The sequence below is a fragment of the Sander lucioperca genome, chromosome 22 (genome assembly GCF_008315115.2).
Source record: "Sander lucioperca isolate FBNREF2018 chromosome 22, SLUC_FBN_1.2, whole genome shotgun sequence".
Classification (NCBI taxonomy): Eukaryota; Metazoa; Chordata; class Actinopteri; order Perciformes; family Percidae; genus Sander; species Sander lucioperca.
Window position 1 is genome coordinate 906,905 of NC_050194.1, and position 19,350 is coordinate 926,254.

The 19,350-nt window shown below is 41.7% G+C and overlaps 1 protein-coding gene across 5 annotated transcripts in view; it reads right to left on the reverse strand.

The window, feature by feature from the left end:
• Positions 1 to 39: 39 nt before the first annotated feature.
• The window catches only part of itgb4 (integrin, beta 4), a 40,583-nt gene continuing 21,272 nt past the window's right edge, over positions 40 to 19,350 (reverse strand). For 2 of the 5 annotated variants that reach the window (XM_035997457.1, XM_035997456.1), the window contains exons 13-42: positions 19,041 to 19,249; positions 17,753 to 17,856; positions 17,580 to 17,672; positions 15,662 to 15,794; positions 15,348 to 15,473; positions 14,403 to 14,521; positions 14,285 to 14,318; positions 13,985 to 14,179; positions 13,734 to 13,837; positions 13,589 to 13,647; positions 13,389 to 13,412; positions 13,144 to 13,292; positions 12,811 to 12,990; positions 12,497 to 12,645; positions 11,982 to 12,189; positions 11,547 to 11,864; positions 11,239 to 11,402; positions 10,951 to 11,131; positions 9,210 to 9,347; positions 8,944 to 9,126; positions 8,724 to 8,852; positions 4,965 to 5,132; positions 4,721 to 4,870; positions 4,118 to 4,252; positions 3,207 to 3,356; positions 2,798 to 2,986; positions 2,527 to 2,682; positions 2,202 to 2,366; positions 1,531 to 1,647; positions 40 to 1,428 (exon numbers count right to left, since the gene is read on the reverse strand). In XM_035997457.1, coding sequence (XP_035853350.1) covers positions 1,295 to 1,428; positions 1,531 to 1,647; positions 2,202 to 2,366; positions 2,527 to 2,682; positions 2,798 to 2,986; positions 3,207 to 3,356; positions 4,118 to 4,252; positions 4,721 to 4,870; positions 4,965 to 5,132; positions 8,724 to 8,852; positions 8,944 to 9,126; positions 9,210 to 9,347; positions 10,951 to 11,131; positions 11,239 to 11,402; positions 11,547 to 11,864; positions 11,982 to 12,189; positions 12,497 to 12,645; positions 12,811 to 12,990; positions 13,144 to 13,292; positions 13,389 to 13,412; positions 13,589 to 13,647; positions 13,734 to 13,837; positions 13,985 to 14,179; positions 14,285 to 14,318; positions 14,403 to 14,521; positions 15,348 to 15,473; positions 15,662 to 15,794; positions 17,580 to 17,672; positions 17,753 to 17,856; positions 19,041 to 19,249 — 4,363 coding nt within the window. In that variant the 3' untranslated portion in view covers positions 40 to 1,294. The remainder of the gene's footprint in view (positions 1,429 to 1,530; positions 1,648 to 2,201; positions 2,367 to 2,526; positions 2,683 to 2,797; positions 2,987 to 3,206; positions 3,357 to 4,117; positions 4,253 to 4,720; positions 4,871 to 4,964; positions 5,133 to 8,723; positions 8,853 to 8,943; positions 9,127 to 9,209; positions 9,348 to 10,950; positions 11,132 to 11,238; positions 11,403 to 11,546; positions 11,865 to 11,981; positions 12,190 to 12,496; positions 12,646 to 12,810; positions 12,991 to 13,143; positions 13,293 to 13,388; positions 13,413 to 13,588; positions 13,648 to 13,733; positions 13,838 to 13,984; positions 14,180 to 14,284; positions 14,319 to 14,402; positions 14,522 to 15,347; positions 15,474 to 15,661; positions 15,795 to 17,579; positions 17,673 to 17,752; positions 17,857 to 19,040; positions 19,250 to 19,350) is intronic. The other 3 variants (XM_031291112.2, XM_035997458.1, XM_031291113.2) reach the window with 3 other exon arrangements.

The following is a 19,350-nucleotide window of genomic DNA, read 5'->3' on the forward strand; positions in this document are numbered from 1 at the left end:
AAGATACAGATCTAGAGAAACATTCAAATGTACTACACATGTATTTCAAATATTTATTGTGCAATAGAATTGACATACCAAAAAGAGAAAAGAAACAATGCATAAGGTAAGCTCATTTTGCTTAAAGCTAAGTGATACATGTTGGTCAAAAGAACATGAATACTTAACAGAGTATTTTTGGTGAAAGGTTCATCCACTTATCCACATCAGGTTTTCTGGCAAAAATATCCTCTCAAAATGTTTTACAAAAGCATTTTCAACAAAATGTGGAGCCAAAATACAGTTGGACCAGAATGAAAGCAAATACAATCTTTCTGTCTTTACGTACAATTTCTCTAAAATATCAAGATCTCATTGTTCGAATATTAATCGACTTAAAATGCAAAATACAATGGCCTTGCAGAGCAAGTATATGAAAAGCATTAACTTGATGTTTAATATAAAACATCTTAAAGAATGCAAAAACATGTTACATCTAATAGATCTTTGATCATTTGTCTCTATTGTAAAATCATGCTTGTCAGTAGAAAATGTGCATATAAATGAGCAACACAAGCACCAACCTGTTTGCGGATATATCTAATATTTGGCATTAGATTTTAATGTAATGTATGTAAAAAATCTTTTAAAAAGTATTAAATATGCTTGGAAAATATAATACAAATCTATGAACAGTCCCAAATACACCACTTTTATACTCTTGATTTCTCAAGCTAAGACCACTTGGGTGAAAATGGTTAACCTTGTGAAACATCCACAGCAATTTCAAGCAAATCTCTCCTGCAAGCAGATGCATCTCAAAAAAAAAGATGTTGAAATTTGGTGGGTTTAACCTGAAACATTCAAAATACGTTGCATATAGACAAAACATCTCTTACAGACAGGTGGAGGACAGGAGACAAAGGGGACACTGTCCCTTTGGATTTCTGTCAAATTACTGGCCTGGGCTGGGCCTGGTTTAAAGCCTCAGTGTGTTACCAGATCTGAACCGACAGAGGGAGTGAGGAGTCTAACGCTAAATAATTTGCTTAGTGGCAAGTAACTGAAATGAAATACATCAGAGGCAAGAGTGAAAAATGAATGTAAATGATAAAAATGACCCTTATCTATAGAGAAAAGTGGCCCCAGTTTGTAACAGGCATGAGAGAACGGCCTCCCCTCTATCTTTTTATTAAACTATATCTTTTCTGGTCGCAGAATCTCACACCCACACACACATATGTGTGTGAGTACTCTGAAGCAGACTATATGCGATATGATTCCTCATCATGTTGGACCTTTGGCTGTTAGATTTTTAAGATTCGTAAAACATCTTCTTTGTGACGGTGGTTCCTCCCATGACGCTCCTCTGAACCACTTCCTTGGTGACTTGACGGGTCACCATGCCGCTGGTCTCTGAGTGCTGTGTCATCATCATCATCCCATCTGTTAGAAATGAGCAGGTGGTATTAATGTGGGAATGTATTTTTTATTGATGTTTTTTAGGACAACATAACTGAAATTGAAGCTTTTTTTGGTTATTATTTGTACCTGAGAAGTAGGGGTCGTTGAGCATGGTTTGGGAGACATTTGTCCGCGTGCTGACCTCTGTTGGCATTTGGAAAACTTCCCTCCTTGTCGATTGGTTACTGTACTGAGACAAAGCGCCTACAGGGAGCAAGGAAGGAAGGAAAATACTGGTATGTACTAGAATGTGATAAGTTATGAGAAAGTGATAGGAAGGCTAAAAAGAATATTTGGATAATACTGAAATCTTGAGTATATTTAAATGTTGACTGCATTTTCGGTCATAGGATAGTCTAGAACAGGGGTGTCGAACAAACCTTTCAAACTGCCAAAGGGTCCAATCCGGCCCACGTGATGACTTTGCAATGTGTGAAATTTGCAGAGAAGTCATTCATTCTAAATTTAAAATATTCCTAGCGCTGTCCTAATAAGTGTAGCTGGCCCTATGCTGGATACGTTATTGTAGATCCCATTGTGCTTACATACAGCTGTCAAGTGTAGGCTACTGTTCATGCAGGAGCTGCTGGTGGAAAATGTCTCCTTCAAAAAGGAGAAAAGTGGAAACAGCGTTGGGTTTGACCAGATTCTATTTCTTCAAATATTGTGGGGTGTATTAAACATGTCAGTCTCTAGCCACTATTGGGAGGTTTTAGTTTAATTTATATCTAAAGCTTTGTCAGTAGGATTCATCTTACTTCCATCCTGAGACTCAATGGTGATGATGCCCTCCCTCTCAGGGCCAAAGCCCTGTGTAGTTCGCGCCTGAACTTTAAACTTGTAGGGAATATTCTCAGTCAGGTTTGGAACGGTCAGACTCGTCTCAGAACTGTCCCCGTTCACCTGGAAGGAACGCACGTCTCCTGGAGGAAACAAAAAAACAGAGGTCAGAAATGAACGTACTTTCACAACAAAGACTTATGGCAACCTGGGAGATGCACAAACCAACTATATACATGATTTTTTTATATTTGAATTTGGAATATTTTCCAAATTCTCTCCAATCTTTCCAGAAAGCTTCACCTCCACCATGCAGCTGTTCACAGGTGACTACATAGCCCAGGATGTCTCCGTTGGGTTTACGAGGTTTCTCCCAGCTGAGCTGCAGGGAGTCGGGGCTCAGAGCAGTAAAGACCAGGGGGCCCGGGGCACTGGGAGTGCTCAGAGTAAATGGTGAGCCTACAGTGAAAGATGAGATAGACAACATTAAAAAGAGAACCTTGTGCTTCGGGTAATTGCATGAAAACAGTCATTGTGTCCATGGATTAATCCAAGAAATCCACAGAACCAGTACCTGGCATGGGGCTGAGGGGACTCTTGGGGTCGACAGCTGACTCAATGGTGATGACTCCCTCTCTCTCGGGACCCCAGCCCTCCTGGCTCTGACCCTTCACCTTAAATAGGTATGAGTGGTTGGGCAGCAGGTCCTGGATGATTACAGAGTTCTCTGCTGGGTTCGTCACATTGATACGCTTCATCTCCCCTACAGGACAGGACACAGCTTGTTTAGCATCAGCATTAAATACTCACAAATGGTATTTTAAAAAAACGTTACAAGTAAAAAAAAGATCTGTGTCTTAGATTGATTTCAGACACATGCCTGTTATGCCAAGAAGTATATACATTGTATCCTAATATAGCAAAATGTAAGCTCTTTATTATGGAAAAGATGAAAACAAATGGTCCTTGCAGGGTTCATGTACCTCCACTGAGCAGCTGGTAGAGAACACAGTAGCCCAGGATGTCTTTCTCACAGTGGGGCTCCTGCCAGCTCACTTTGAGGGCAGTGGGACCAAGAGCAGAAAACACCAGTCTGCTGGGGGTGTCTGGTACACCCGGGGACAGTCGAGCATCTGATGGGTGACACAGACAGACAAGAGTAAGAATACTGTTGGATATCATCACTATAAACTGGGTCTATCTCCGTTTAGACTCGAGAGTATAAGGGGTGAAAAAGACAGAGAAGTATAGATTGAACCTTGTCATACAAATTACATATGATTTGACCATTTTCCAGAGCATATTGTTTTTAACATACGGTTTGATTGTTTATGCAATAAGCTGAGAGCTACTTAAATGCTTTGTAGAGCTCGACTGCAGAGTTTGCTTATAATTTTCCATAGTTTTGTCATTACAAGTGACCACTTTAACATTAGACATATAGTTTAATATAAAACCAGTGATTAGTGCAGCTTTAAGAAATGACCACATTAACATAATCCTTTTGGACAACGACCACGTTCACTTACTGTTCTAGGTTCAATTTGTAGACAACATAGCACGTGAATGCATTGCTCTTCATTAGCCTAATCTAAAATCTGTGATGTCACTGCATACTTGAGTACAACAAGAGGTTTTCTAAACAGTCACTGCCACCACTGAATTACCATATGACATAACATAACTTTGATTAAAGTTCTTTGAAAGTTCATTTACATAGCATACAGTAATGAATAAAAACAAATAGGGAGGTATTTCAAGAGGAGATCAGAGAGGAAGACAAAGTATGAGACAAACACAGAGGCAGGAATAAAGATGACTGAGGAGGGGTGCATTACGCGTCACACCCAGCAAACGCATCCAGTGCCTTCATGCATGTGAGCCGCAGACTTACCCAGGAGCACCCTGTCCAGATTATATAGGGCTTCATTGACATCTGAAGACTCAGTCCTGGCCCTGGAACCCTGAGACAGGTTGTAGCTGAACTGGCTCTGAGAGCTGCTCTGCATCCCAGCGTAGCCGAGCCCACCTGATGGCGCATTGAGCAGGGGAGGGGGCAAAGGAGGAGGACGAAGGGGTGGTAATAAGAGGCACAGAAAAGGATGGAAGTACCAAATAGGAGGGAGAGGTGGGCAGGTACAGGGTGAAGTAAAGAAAGAGGTTAAATTAAGTAAATAGAACAAAGTTGAGACAAGGGGGGAGAGAGAGAGAGAGAGAGAGAGAGAGAGAGAGAGAGCGAGAGAGAGAGAGACAGCGATAGTCAGCATAGCTCCTGCAAAGTCAGTGTGGATAAGCCTGCTTTGCAGCCAACAGCCCCAACCCTGCTAACAGATGTCCAAGCAATCGACCTCATGCACTCTGCACACTTTACCTGCTGAGGCATCTCAAATATTGCACTCCAAAGACACATCTTTCTTGGACCAGGAAGACAAAGCTAATTCCTTTTACATTTACTTTGGAATAAAGAAATAAATTCCTACAGAGGTCCAAAGCTTACCTAGATCTGGGAACTTGCTTGACACATCTCCAATGACGATTGAGTCCCGGATGTTTTCATCTGTGTAACCCCTGTTCTCTGAGCGCTTCCTCATGATAACTTCTGATGTGTGTACTCCTCCTCCGATCATGTCATGTCTACGAGAGCCTGCTACAAGAACAGAGAAAGATCAAGGATAAAGACAAATAATATCTTGATGTTGTGACTAAATTTGTCTCAATATAATTACTGCCGTCCATCTTACCTGCTCCGGACATGTAGGTGGTGGATGTTTCTGTGGTAAAGGAGCCGCCTGCCCCTCTGTAGTTTGAGCTCAGAGTGGACATAGGAGAGGATGATGCTGACAAGTTGCGTGTCGCTGATCCCCCTGGGAAAAGGAAGTTCTGGTCCCACTTCCCATTGATCATGTAATCTGTGAAACAGCACAATAGGAGCCAGAATAGTCAACCAACAGAGTACAAGAAATTAAGCAGCTAGCACTGAAGCATTTTGCCATTTGGATTGGAACAACACATTTTGATGTCAAGCACCCAAAACCAGGCTCATGCCAATCTATAGAAGAAGCACAAGCAGTTTCAGACCTGTAGCTCCAGTCCTCCTTGTGCCACTTAACGGTTACAGAAACAGCAAACTTTTACAGCAGGTGTGTGCCATCTACTGGCAAGCAAAGTAATAGAGTCTGGGATTTTGTCAATTGTGCCACGTGCAGCCAATTTTTAATTTTTTTTGTAAGCGCTGAACTGTTGTTTTAGTAGAATTGTGACTATTTCTCCAGATAATTAAAACTCAATTTAAATTCATAGCTAAGAGTTTACAGCCACGTCAGCAGGTCTAACTAAATGCTAACATGCTGATATCGAGCAGGTATTCCCATGTTCATCATATTAGCAGGTTAGTAAGCTAAAATCGCCTAATTAGCTCTGAACACAAAGTGCAGGCTAATGGGATTGATGTTATAATGTATAAACCACATTTATGTGCAAACCATTCAATATTTGTTGAGACACTTTACCAAAGTCATTTGGATTAATGGTCTGGGTCTTTGTGCCAATCAATCTAGTAAATGTTGACATATTTCACTGGATAAGTTTGACCTGGTTAACAGTTAGGAGATCACCAAAGTGCACCTCTAGGTGCCATGGAAATCTGATCTCTACTGATTTTAATGACAATCCATCTAATACATATTAAGACATCAAAAATGATGGCATCATAGAAAAAGTCAGGAGATCACCAAAGTCAATAGGATGAGGGCAGCTGCGGCTCAGGTGTAGAACAGTCGCCTACTAATCGGAATTGGAAGGTTGGTGGTTCGATTCCTGGCCCTGCAGTCCTATGTCGATGTGTCCTGAACCCCGAATTGCTCCCGATGCTGTGCCATCGGAGTGTAAATGTGCGTGAATGTTTGCCTGATGAACAGGCAGCACCTTCTAAGGCAGCCTCAGCCAAAGTGTGTGAATGGTTCCTGTGTTATGTAAAAGTGCTTTGAGTAGTCGTAAGCGTTATATAAATACAGTCCATTTACATGTATCCCCTGGAGACCACTTTTTGTTGATACAGCAGTTAAGACTTCTAAAAATGCAGCTGTAACACTGCATGTTAGCTTGGGATCCAGACAGAATCTGCAACATCATGTTTTATTTGCTCTTGCAGATATGTCTTGTTCCCCTCCCGTTCAGGCAGATTTCAAGTCGGCCATGGCCTGGTCGGGCCAATCAAAACCATTTATCTCATATGGTAGTTTCCGACGATGACTGACAACTTGCGGAGTCTTCGCACTTTATGCAAAATACGTGATGACGTCTGTTTTTGGCTCACACACCCTCACGCCAGGGACACTACGGCAAGCACAAACCTAGCTTATTAAAATTGGAGTGCTGCTGAGGCCTTTTCGAAAACAACTAAGATGGCTGCCTGTAGCTGATGTGGAACTTTCTGTTGAAGTACTATTTACAAATGCTGATGGCAAAAACAGCAACACTGGTTCACAGACATATTGATGCTACACCATCACAGCTCATCTCTGCATGCTGTCTGTTTACATTTGTCAGACGCTCAAACAACCAAGATGGCTGCCTGCAGTAGATGTGGAACTTTCTGTTGAAGTACTATTTTCAGTCTATTTACATTTGTCTGACGCTTAGCGCTCACATGTTTCGTTGTTCTGATTGGTTGTAGGTCTATCCAATCCAAACGCACCATGGAAATCGAAAATGAACTGAGAGGTTCAAGACTAACTTGCATTTGCGATTTGGTCTGGCTATGTCATACTAGTAGGTGTCCCGAGAGATAAAACTGGAGTAGATTTAACCTTCCTTGCCTGTAGGTGGTGATGTCGACATGTCTTCATCTGCAGAACTAAACTGGTGGTGCTATCACTTGTTGACATGTAAAAAAAATGTGTCTAATACTGGCTGAACAGCTCCCCTTGTGGAGAATCTGCAGCCTGCTAACTGTGAATAAGGATGATTTTACAAACCAGTATTTTATGGTGCTTCGCATCTAAAAGGTCACATCAGAAGATAAAATCAAATATAACTGCAAGGAAAAGTGTCATCATTGAAACTGCCTTGCAGAGATGAAACCATTTTTTCATTTAGAAGCCATTATTTCCATACAGCCGCACAGTAACTAAGCCTTTGCACACACCAGACAAGCTGCCTCCAGATGGCTACCTCCCAAGTGGAATGGAGAGAGGACAGAGAGACAGGCACCTGGAAAAGCCTGCCCCTGATCATCAACTAAAGGTGGGGCAGTTGATGCCAGTGCTCCTCTCTGGGCAGGTGGCGGGAGGATAGATGGGATAGGTGCCAACTAGGGGCAAGGGGACAAGGACTGAAGCCCGAAATTGAATGATTAGACCAATGTTGATATTTCTGACAGGATCAAATCACAAAGGCAGAGAGAAACGTTGGTTGCCTTGCCGGGCACCTGACGGGCCGTGCATTACAGCTGGCATGCTAGCTGCCTGTCTGTCTATCTGTGGCTCTGATGGAGTGGTCTTCACCTGGCAGGGGTGTTTGGGCGTAGCTGGGGTGGGGGGCCTCATCTGAGCTCGTCTCTGTGTCTGTGCTGAGCCGATAGGGGATGACGTCCACTCGCTTTTCCCACCACACCTTACGGAGATCCAGGTTGGACCCCACCAACTTGACATATTTCCAGCCTTGTATTTGGGGTCATAGGGGAGAAGCAAGTTGGCGAAGGATAAATTCGTAGCGAAGAAGTATCAAGGGTTGGCTTTACCATACATTACTTTACAAAAAAAGCTATCAAACACATAAATGGGATTACATAAATGTATTGGTTTATGTCATAAAAGTTCAAATTGTCTTGGAGCCGAGGAGCAACACCAGCATTTATTTCCTGAGAAAACTAAGAACACAAAAACGGCAGAAGAAAGCAGGAAAGTGACAGAAGATTTGGGGGGGGGCTTGTGGTTTGTGGTCATAAAGCACTTCTATTGCAGATATGGAAAATTACCCGCCAGATAGAAGTGATAAAGAAAAGGCAGAGCAATGAGAATGATGCCATCCCTGAGCTTCACAGCTCTTCCCGTTCTTCCTTAATGCCACAATTGTAAAATAAGGAAGAATATTAATGTCACAAAGAAAAACTGAAAAATTAGAACGCGCCAGTAATCCTGAGGTTTTCAGGAGTAGTCTCACAAGTTGGGTGATATTCTACAGCACAGATATGACCTGTGACACATTTCACAGTGTTGTTCATTCCCTCTCCATTTGACAGGGCAATGACACCACAGCACATGTTGCATAAACAAATGGGCTAAACACACAAAGAAAAATGTCTGGGAGCCCTGAGATTGTTGCCTGAAATAATTGGATCCATATTACAGCGATAGCTCACACTCTGGAAGTCTGGCAGTCACATCCATTCCTTTCCAGAGCAAAATAAATGCATCAGAATTGAGCACTTGCACAATGGGTTTATCAATGGGTTTGTCAGCTGTTATAAGTAACCTGTGGTTTTGGCTCTGGGTACCCACCATCACCAGAGACGCTGGGCGTCTTGGAGCCTGTAGGCGACTTCAGCACCTCATTGCTGTACATCAGGTAGCTGTCATACTCGTCTCCTGCCTCTGCATCCACAATGGGGATATCTGGAATGATGGGAACTAGAGACAAAATGAAAGGAAAATGTATCTCTTTTCAGGGAAATACAGATTGACTGAAAGTGTTCTGGAGGTGTGTTTGCCCCTGACTTACTGGATAGAGGTCTGACAGGCTGTGATGCCAGGTTGATGGTGGCATCTTTGAAGGGGCCCCAGCCTATGCTGTTCATGGCACGGACCTTGTACTGGTAGGTCTGGGCATTCTGAAGGTTCTCGATCAACAGCATTCGCTTCTTGGGGTTGTCAATCTTTACTTTCTTAGCGGGGCCCACTGGCTCTGTGACAAGAGTATTGGGGAATGATGAAATAACATAATGCAAATTACTCTACAGTATTTCCTTTTATAGGTTGGACTCTTACTCCTTGCATCATCGATGGGTGTGTAGATGACCTCATAAGCCGTAATGTTGCCATTGGTCTCTGCAGGCTCTGCCCAGCTGACCTGAGTGACAGTTGGACTGATGACATTAAAGGCCAGACGTCCAGGTTCACCAGGCACTGGAGAAAAACAGCACAGGAACTGTGTGTAAGTACAAACTTAGCTTAGTTATATAATGAAAGTGTTTATCCTGTGCAGATTTACACATTTAAACAGGTTGCACCACACAAACTAGTTCTAATGTAGAGATGAGTTTGTTGTATGAACATAGAGTCACTGCCAGGTATAAGTGTTACGTAGCTAACAGAGATGGGGACTCGAGTCTGAGATTCGGACTCGAGTCGCACTTAAGTCGCACAAACACCCAAAAGACTTCAGACTTGACTCGGACTTGATCTTCGAGACTCGTCAACAACCTGTTTTCATGCAATTATTGCTTTTTAAATCTAAATGTATTCATGGATTTCTATTTTCTCTTTGGATCATATACGTTGGGGAAACATATGACAAGCTGCATGTCCCCTGCCCTTTGCCATAATGTGCAACGTAACGCATGCGCTATGCCTATGTGCGCACACTCACGTATCAAAAAATGCATTGACGATGGCGACACCAAGTCCTCCCGGAGTTGTGCCTTTTGTCATTAGTTTTGCTTTCAATAACTTCGTAAACAGTGGCAGTAAGTGAACAGCTAGTGTGTGGCACTAAGATAAATGATGCCGGATCAACAACGTCGAACTTCATCAGGCATCTCAAAACGCACCCAGATAGGTCCGTCACTTGCTAATGTGAAAGAGACTTTACATTTAGCATATATCGTCACAGGTAAGAAGCTAACCATCGCAAGGTGTTGTGCTAATGCTGGGAACAGGCAAATTGTATCTTTATAGTTGTATCCATATGATGTGACAAACTTAGGTTAATATTTCACCAGGTCCGAGGGCTAGAGGGATGTATTAAGTAGCAGAAGATTACACTATACGATGTCCGATACCAAAATGTTGAAAAATACATGCAGTAGACCCCATAAAGTTATCCTACAACTGATTTTGATACTGTACTGTATGGATGGTAGCTACAGGACATGCTTTGAATTCATAAGATTTAACAATACAGTGTTAGGGACAGATCAGATGGCCGAGACTTGAGACTTGACTTGGACTCGTGGCAAAAGACTTGAGACTTGACTTGAACTTGCCCCTCAAAGACTTGAGACTTGACTTGGACTCGAGCTCAAAGACTTGAGACTCGACATGGACTTCCAAAAAATGACTTGTGAACATCTCTGGTAGCTGAGTAAACTGACAAAACCAACGTTAGCTTCCTAACATTTGGCTTGTAACTGTTTAGAGTGAGTAGTTAAGGAGGTAATATAGAATATGGTAGACAGATTTTAGCTGACACATGATTAAATGCTGTTTAATAATGAGCTAAACTGTGAAGACTTAAAATTACATTTCAAAAACTAACATAACATCAAATTACAAAACATTATGCTAATATTTTTTAATACTTTAATACTATATATATATATATATATATATATATATATATATATATATATATATATATATATAATGTTGAATCTTTAATCCAGAAGATTAAATCACATAAAAAACCTATAAACTGTACAAGATAATCATTTTGTCATATTTTGTAACCAGTTATATTTGCTAGTAGAGCCCTTCAGGGACAGCAGTTAACTGAATTCTCAGTAATTACCATCCTCCAGTGTTTGACAGGAGACCATGTCTGTATCGTAGCCATCTCCTATTGCATTGTAGCCGCACACTCGCATCTCGTAGTCACAATAGGGGTACAGGTTGGTCAACTCAGCTTGAGGAGTCTTCACATCTAAGACCTGGGCATCTTTCTCTGGATCGCCATAGATCCAATACTTTACCTAAAACGAACAAGGAAACAAAAGATGAAGCATTTGAAAAATACAGTGCCTATTGGAAATGATGGTTAGTAACTCAAGTTGAAGCTTCTCAACATGTGTTGATGTACCTTGTACCCCATGGGATTACCAGACAGTGGGTCCCAGTTGAGGCGAATGCTTCTGGGTCCAGTTGCTTTGGCCTTAAGGTTTTCTGGGCTGTGGAGATGACCACCAGGGGAGCTGGCATTCTGGTTTATGTAGCCCTTCTGCTGCATCTGGGCAACTTCTGGAGCTTTGGGGGCAGGAAGAGGGTAGACCAAACATTTACCAGATACAGGACCTCTGCTTTAGAATGTTCCATTCTCTTATCATATATATATACACATATAGCTTCAACTTCAGAAACTCTACAACTGCCTTTTTATGTAACCTTTACCTCCGTCAGTTATATTGACAAGGGTGGTCTTTCTGTCTCCAACAGAAGCATTGCTACTTGGGTCCAACAGCTCCAGTTGGATGGTTTCTGGCTGGATTGGGCTATTGTAGGCTCTCGGGTCGATCACTATGTTCTTCTCCGTCTCCCCAGGACTAAACTTTATAGTGCCGGCTAAGTCAAAGCGCTGGGCCTTCTTGGTGCGCCATTTCACTGTGGCGGGACTGTCCTGGTTGCGAGTGCGGACCACAGGGATAACGTAGGTTGGGTCAGATGTGGTGAAGTTCTGGGTGCCCTTTTTGAACATCATAATACTGGGCTCTGGATTTAAAAAAAAAAAAACATAGTAGAAAGGAAGAGAAGAAACCTTAGCAATCAGTGCTTTGGACAAAGGGTAAGACACTCTTAGAAGTTACAAAACCTCTTGCGTCCTTTTACCTGGTTGGTCTGCAATGGTGATAGTAGTTCTTGGGTAGCGTCCCAGTTTGGCACCCTCCCGTGGGTTACTGAGATCCATGACGAACTGCTTGACCTGTTTGTCTTCCAGGAGGCCATCTTTCTCGCCCAACTCCAGCAGACGAACAGGCACTATTTTCTGGGTCTCACCTGGAGCATAGCTCAGGTCTCCTTCCACAGTCACATAGTCCTAAAATACATAAGAAGAATAAGTTAGAACTACAGCCCTGCTGCAGACCTGTATCTCACCGACTAGTCATTACAAATTGGCTTCAGCCTCTGAAGGCCGTTTCGCTTCACAAAGGCCAAAGTTAGTCAGGGAAGAAATAACAGGCCAACATGTTTTAAAGAAAAGAAACCGTGGGACATTCTAAGTGAGAATATAATCCATATCAACTAAAGGTAGCCAGCCTAAATGTTTTTTGTAGGTATCAGGATTCCAAGCAAAATGAAGGGCAGTGCATCAGTACAGTATCAGTACACAGCCATCAGCTTACCTTCTTATCCTTGGCTGTGAGGTCCCGTGTGCGGTAGGTGACCTGTGTGCGTCCATCTTCTATGATCTCTCTGCTAATGGGAATGTTGGCCACTCCGTCCTGCCTGCTGTAGGTGTAGGCCGGCTGGAGGAACGAGAAGATGTTGGTGGCTGGGGAAGAGAAAGTGGAGAATCCATTATAGTAATACATTATACACTTTGTCATTAGTTCAGGTCACAGGAGCTCTAATGAGTTGGTTGTCTCATTTTCTTTGTTTGAAAGGTTTACAGACAAAGCAAGAATTGTTTAAATCTATGAAGTCTGAGGTTTCTCACCATGCTCTTTGATGATGGTGATGTTGACCAAACGTTTTCCAATCTCAGCAATCCCTATTGGCACATCCACGGCCTCCACTAGCAGCTGCTTCTTTTCATCGTCTTCATCCTTGACAAAGAGCGGCACGTGAACGTCTACTGACTCCACACCTTCTTGGAACTCGATTGCTCCTGCAGCCTCTGCAGAGGAAGAGCAGATGAGACGGAAGGTTTATAGCAAGATTGATAATACAAGCTCCATTAAAGATCAGAGAGTGATTAGCTTAACTTTGCTACAAACTGTACATTAGAATTTTCATTTCATCCACACACACAAATAGTTAACAATCTAACCTCTGTCTGTGGCCACAGTGTAATAGCCGGGCACCACTTTGAGATCATGTACATTTCCAGACTGGACATTTTTCTCAGTGAGTTTGACAATATCAGGGTAGCTGCTGCGAGGAGCGGATAAGACGGTGTCCATGATGGCGTAGTCCTGCCTGAGAAAAGCACAGGAGGTGAAGAGAAGTTAGACATGCATGACCTTTGGGTCCTTGAAAAACTACTACTCTGGTGTTTTGTAATCAGAATGTTACCTTTTTCCGGCATTTCTCTGCATTCTGCAAAAATCAAAACAGGTATTAATGAGGGAGAGAACAGACATTTAATTTCCGTCTTTATTTTAATTACGAGAATATGAAGAATACCGTATCTTACAATTTTGTTCGTATGCAGTCCAAAAACAGTTAAATGACATACTGTATGTAATTAGCACACGTAGTTTAACACATCTTACCTGAATGCAGTTTTTTGCACTTTCTGGGCACCGGGAATCTGCTTGTACACCTCATTTAGCTGAATGGGTAAACAAATACAGTACTCAATGACACAGCAGTCATTCATACACTCATGTGCCCACCGATAAACAAAAACACACTCACGTTATCGGCCACTTCCTTGCGAAGCTGTTCGGCATCTCTGGAATCGGGGCGAGACAGGTTCTCAGAAAACATCCTGTTTAGCCGGAGGGAGATCGGGAACTGGACTACAAGGGGAAAGAGGAACCATGAAAAGAAAGCAAACAGAGGTTAGAGTTGTAACGTGTATCATTTTATCTTTAAATCCCTAACCCCTTTAGCTTAACATGCAGAAGGTACGTTTATTGTTGTTGCTGAAACATTTGATCACTCACTGGTCTCTTTAGGGTTGGGCTTTATCAGAGCCTGGGGGTGATTGGGTGATCGGTGTACGTTATCAGTGACCTTCCAGCGGACCACATCGGTTCCTTTGGGTGGGCCGGTCCTCACCATTGGTGTGTCCAGATGGTCTGAAGTGAGCAAAGACTGGCGGAGCAAATACTCATCTTCCTTGAAGCCAACCATACGACCTGGAGAGAATGCAACATAAGGTGACTCAAATTCAACATGGTCCCAGGTGGCAGGATAAAGCATTTAAAGCAATACTGTCACATGTAATATATCAAAAGTTGTACCTCTCCCACAGCAAGGCAGCAGGGCAAGACAGCTCTGTGTCAAGAGAAGACAGAAGGCATTACTTCCACGGAGAGTTTATTTATTATCATTTATCGGTGTAAATGTAAGTGTTTATACCTGGCAGAGGGATTTGCAGCAGGCGCAGTATTTCCAGCAGCAGAGCAGCAGCAGGGCCAGCAGTAACAAGAGGAACAGGAGGAGTGGGAGCAACCACAGGAGGCTAGCAGGGGGACATTCTGAAGGTCCGTCACAAAAAGTAGATAAAGTTAGAAACTCAACGGTCAGAATGCTGCTGCCAGAGGTTTATCTGGCTCACATGACTCCTGTTCTGGAGTCATTTTGCTGGCTTTTATTTTGGTGCTTTCAGACTAGTCAAAACAGTCTTTCAGTCTTTCAAACAGCGAGCCGTTTCTGACCCTATAATTCCAGTAATGTCTAGCCATGCATATAGTTTGGGTTTTAATTGTCCTGGTTTAACATATCTATCCTCCACCAGCAAAACAATGGAGGTGAACAGAATGGAGTCTAAGGTGCTCACACCTTTGTACTGCAGAGATACATCATTTTTTTCATTTCATAAAGCCCCTAAAAACGAGGTATCACATGTTTAATATTACACCTAAATGAGCGACAATCAAAGTTAACATTCAGTAAAAAAAACATCCTTATACATATTTTACATATTTATGAAGAGTTTAACGCTCAAAAACTCTGCTACTACTCTGTTTCGTCAGGGCTGTGTAAATACGTGACATCACCTTTTTCCAACTGAGCTCTGCCCACTTCAAACCAGTGACAAGAGCACAGACAAAACAGACAGAAATATCTTATGTGAAATAACCAAAACTGTTGTAACTTTGGCCCAAAATTGTGTATCCATGTAAGACCCCCATCGCTTACAGTAAGAAGCTGATTTTATCAACTTTGAGCACTACAGCTCAAATCAGAGAAATCCCCTCAGAAAGCACAAAATCACAACAGGAAAGTGTTTTAATAATTATACATCAGTTGCTGAAATGAGAGCACAAAGCATATTTGATACATATCCAACCTGCAGCTCACCTTTCTTTTCGAGCACCTGGACATCCAAGAACTTAACTAAGGGATCTTTAGGGTTTTCGACGGTGTAGTAGTATGTACAGTCGTCATCCTCATCACGGAAACTGCACGAATCAAGCACCTTCTCCCCTGAAAACACATGCACATATGACTCATCACAAGTGTTTTTAGGCATTACTGCTATAGTGCCAAAGTGGCATCATCATCATTATAACCTAAAAGAAGATGAGAGATATATGTGCAGAGTGTATCTGGATAATAAAATATTCAATAAAAAAGCAAACCACAGTCATTTTGCTCCTCTTAGATGTGCTTACGTTCTTTGAGTTCATCCACCAAGGTAATTTTAAAGGGGCACTCGTCACACTTGTCTTTCTCTTTCTTCTCTCCTGTCTTCCATGCCTGACATTGGACGCAACTCCTCGTACCCTCACACACACCCAACTGGGCCTAGACAGGACACACACACATCAAAAGAAGCTCAGGCAGGACTGTACAGAAACACTTACTTAGGCTAAAAAGGATATATATACATAGGAAATCCCCGGAAAAGGGACCAGGCACAAAGAACTCAGGGGTATTGCATAATGTCATAAAGAAGTTAAGTCTCACTGATCCATGGAGAAATAACAACTCTAGAGGCAGGGATTTTACCTTTTACTCTAATCCACATGGTAGTTATTCAAGAATTATATTTTTTCTTGTGTCACAACAACATATGCACAAAGTTCTAGAATGTGGCATAGACACAATAACTATAAGTGACCATGCTCCTGTTACGCTACAAATGATATGAGTAATGGTTCTTTCTTTAAATATTGGAGGCTTAATGTGTCCCTTTTATCAGATGAGAGGGTGGTAAAGGAGTTAAAACAACATTTGAAAGATTACTTTCAAATAAACGACAATGGGGAAGTTTCGCCATCACTTATATGGGATGGGGGAAGAGCGGTTATTAGAGGAAAACTGATAGAAATAGCATCTCGGTTGAGAAAAGCTCAGTTAAAGCAACAAAACGTTTTAGAGACTAAAATACGAGAACTAGAGTCAGAACATAAGAAAACATCAGACAACTCCACATTCCTTGAATTGAAGAAAATCAGGTATAGATGAGATGAACTACTAACGTATAAAGCAGAGGGTGATCTACTGTTTTACAAATCAGAGATACAATGAGATGGGTAACAGAGCAAGCCTATTATTGGCATTTCAACTTAGAAAGGCCCAAACAAATAGGATAATTAAAAATATAATACACCCTATCTCTAAACAAAATATGATAAAGCCAACAGAGATAGCAGAAGCTTTTGCAGAGTATTATCAAAATCTAGATGATGACTCATAGTCTGAATTCATAGGAAATGCAACACAGGCATTCCTGAGAAGACATCTTCCGTCATTATCAGTAGAGAAGGCTTGTTTTGCGGAAGCGATTACACCAGTACTATTCAAAGTATTTAACTATGCCCTATCATCAGGTAACTGTATATTTGCAGAACACCATCCAAAATAGATGATTTGTTAATGGCATTTACTGAGGGGGAGACAAAAAGGGACTAATCTCAAAAATGTTTAAAGTGCTAGAACGTGAAGGTAATGACAAAAACATGGATGTCAAAGAAAAATGGGAATTGCAAACAAATATAATTTCAGGTGAAAACTGGGAGGAAACATTTAAAGCAGGGCATACACTAACGAACAGCCCACTGTGGAGGGAGTTTGATTGGAAGGTGAAGATGCAGTATTTTAACACTCCATCTATTACAACACAATATAGTAATACATCTACTTATAGCCAATTCTGCTGTAAATAGCAAAAAATTAAATTACAGCTTCCTGGCTGAGGCCAGAACCCCGGAGTGTAGCTCAGTGGAGAGAAAAGGTAAGAAATGTATATATCATGGAAAAGATCACAGCAAGATTGCAGCTGAGTACAGATAGGTTTGATAAAGGCAATGTCATAATTCTAATTTATTTATTTTATTTTCTTTTTTCTTTTTTGGTGGCTTTAATTTAATTGTTTCTACCTACAAGCTTGAATAAGTGTGTTTATGGATGCATCTCTTTCTTGTTGTTTGTTGTATGTGTTAAAATGTGTTAAAAAACAGCTAAAAGCATTTACAAACATTATCGGGTATAATATGAAGCATTAAATGTAGTTGAAAAAGCAAAAAATTGACTAGAAATTACAATGGAACTGGCATACATTGAGTCATAATAATAACATCCACACACCTCGAAATTTGGCTCACAGGTTGAAGTCATTTTTGTAGGGTCATTACACTTACAGCGGCCGCATACACATTCACCTTGCCCATTGCAGACACCCTGGTGCAGAAAAAGACACAGTCAGGCACTTACTGAAATCTAAGGTGACATGATAACTCTAAAATTGTGGCTCTACTCACGCCCTTGCTGTCCAGACAGGTCTGGTTGCTCTTGGAACACTCACAGGCACTGCCCTGCCAGCCCTCACTACACACACAGCGACCCATACTGCAAGAGCCACGGTCTGATAAGAAAAGAAATAATAAGAATAAAATTTATCATAAGTGGTGTGTGTGTGTGTGTGTGTGTGTGTGTGTGTGTGTGTGTGTGTGTGTGTGTGTGTGTGTGTGTGTGTATGTATGTGTGTGTGTGTGTGTGTGTGTGTGTGTGTGTGTGTGCAAATGGTGGTAGTCAAGTTGTCAAACCATGAATTACTAATAGTATACAGAAAGAAAAATAAGACAAATGCAGCATGATTCAAACTTTATGTGAAAACATTTTTTGTTGACGAGGGTAACCCGTCAGCCTTGCATTTATACGCTTATTTTCGGAAAAACTGATTTGAAGCATAAATAAACGCTTCAGTTCAGGTGGAGGTGGAGGCGTGCAGACAGCTGCACAGATTAAAAAGAGATTGTATTTGTAGACGTGCAAGTAAAAAACATTTTATATAAACGTTGCAATAAATGGGTAGTTGCAGGTATACAGGGATTTGCAACTTAAAGTGCTCATATTATGCTTTTTGGCTTTTTTCCTTTTTCTTTTTTTGTGCATGTAATAGGTTTACAAAGTGAAAAAGCCCAAAGTCCACCCCAAAGGGACTTTCCATCTCCAACAGAAAACTCACTAACTAACAAACTGCTCCAAACAGCTCTATTGTAGTCCAGCCTTTACTTCCGTGACGAACGTACGTCACTTTGTAACACACGTTATAATCCTCGCCTGGCTGCTAACGTGGCACACCCTCATACTCTGCAACTGACTAGCTAGCAGTGCTTATTTAGCTAATGCATGTGCGACTCCCAACAAAGATGGAACAGAAGTGAGATGCCTCACTCTGTAGCTAAAACGGAGAGCTCAACACACAGGGTGAAAAGAGGAGCTGCAGAAATGTGTAGTACAGCAAAAATATGGTGTTTTTTGAAAAAAACATGTAAACCTATTCTGATATAACCTCTAAATACAATTATGAACCTGAAAATGAGCATAATATGAGCACTTTAAAAAGAAAGTGGGACAGGGCCGTAAAGTGTGTGTGTTTAGCCCCCCTCTACTTTCTGCACCCATGTTCTAAAACCAATTCTATGCCCTTGAAGTTATGTACAGAAGTACAGAATGTATATAGGGTGCTCACATTTTGATAGATAGTAACACCATACACATACATACACCCTTAATCACCAATTCAACAACCGCAAACCATCGTACCATTGCAGAGGAAGCCTCCATATCTTTGACACTGCGTCTTGTCCCACTGACAGTATGGTCCTTCAAACTGTTCCGGGTTGTAGCACACACAGGTTCCACACTCCAGGCAGTCCCCACGGCCTGAACAAGGCTCTGTCGTGCCCGGTTGTATACACTGACTGGTATCCTTAGCTGAAGTACTTACTGAGCAGTTACAGAATGTACTTACCCTGAAAGAGACACATGGACATAACAGAGAGAAAAACAAAGACCTTAGAGATGGCAGAGGTGCCATAACTCATATATTTATAAGAATTAATATTAAAGTCTC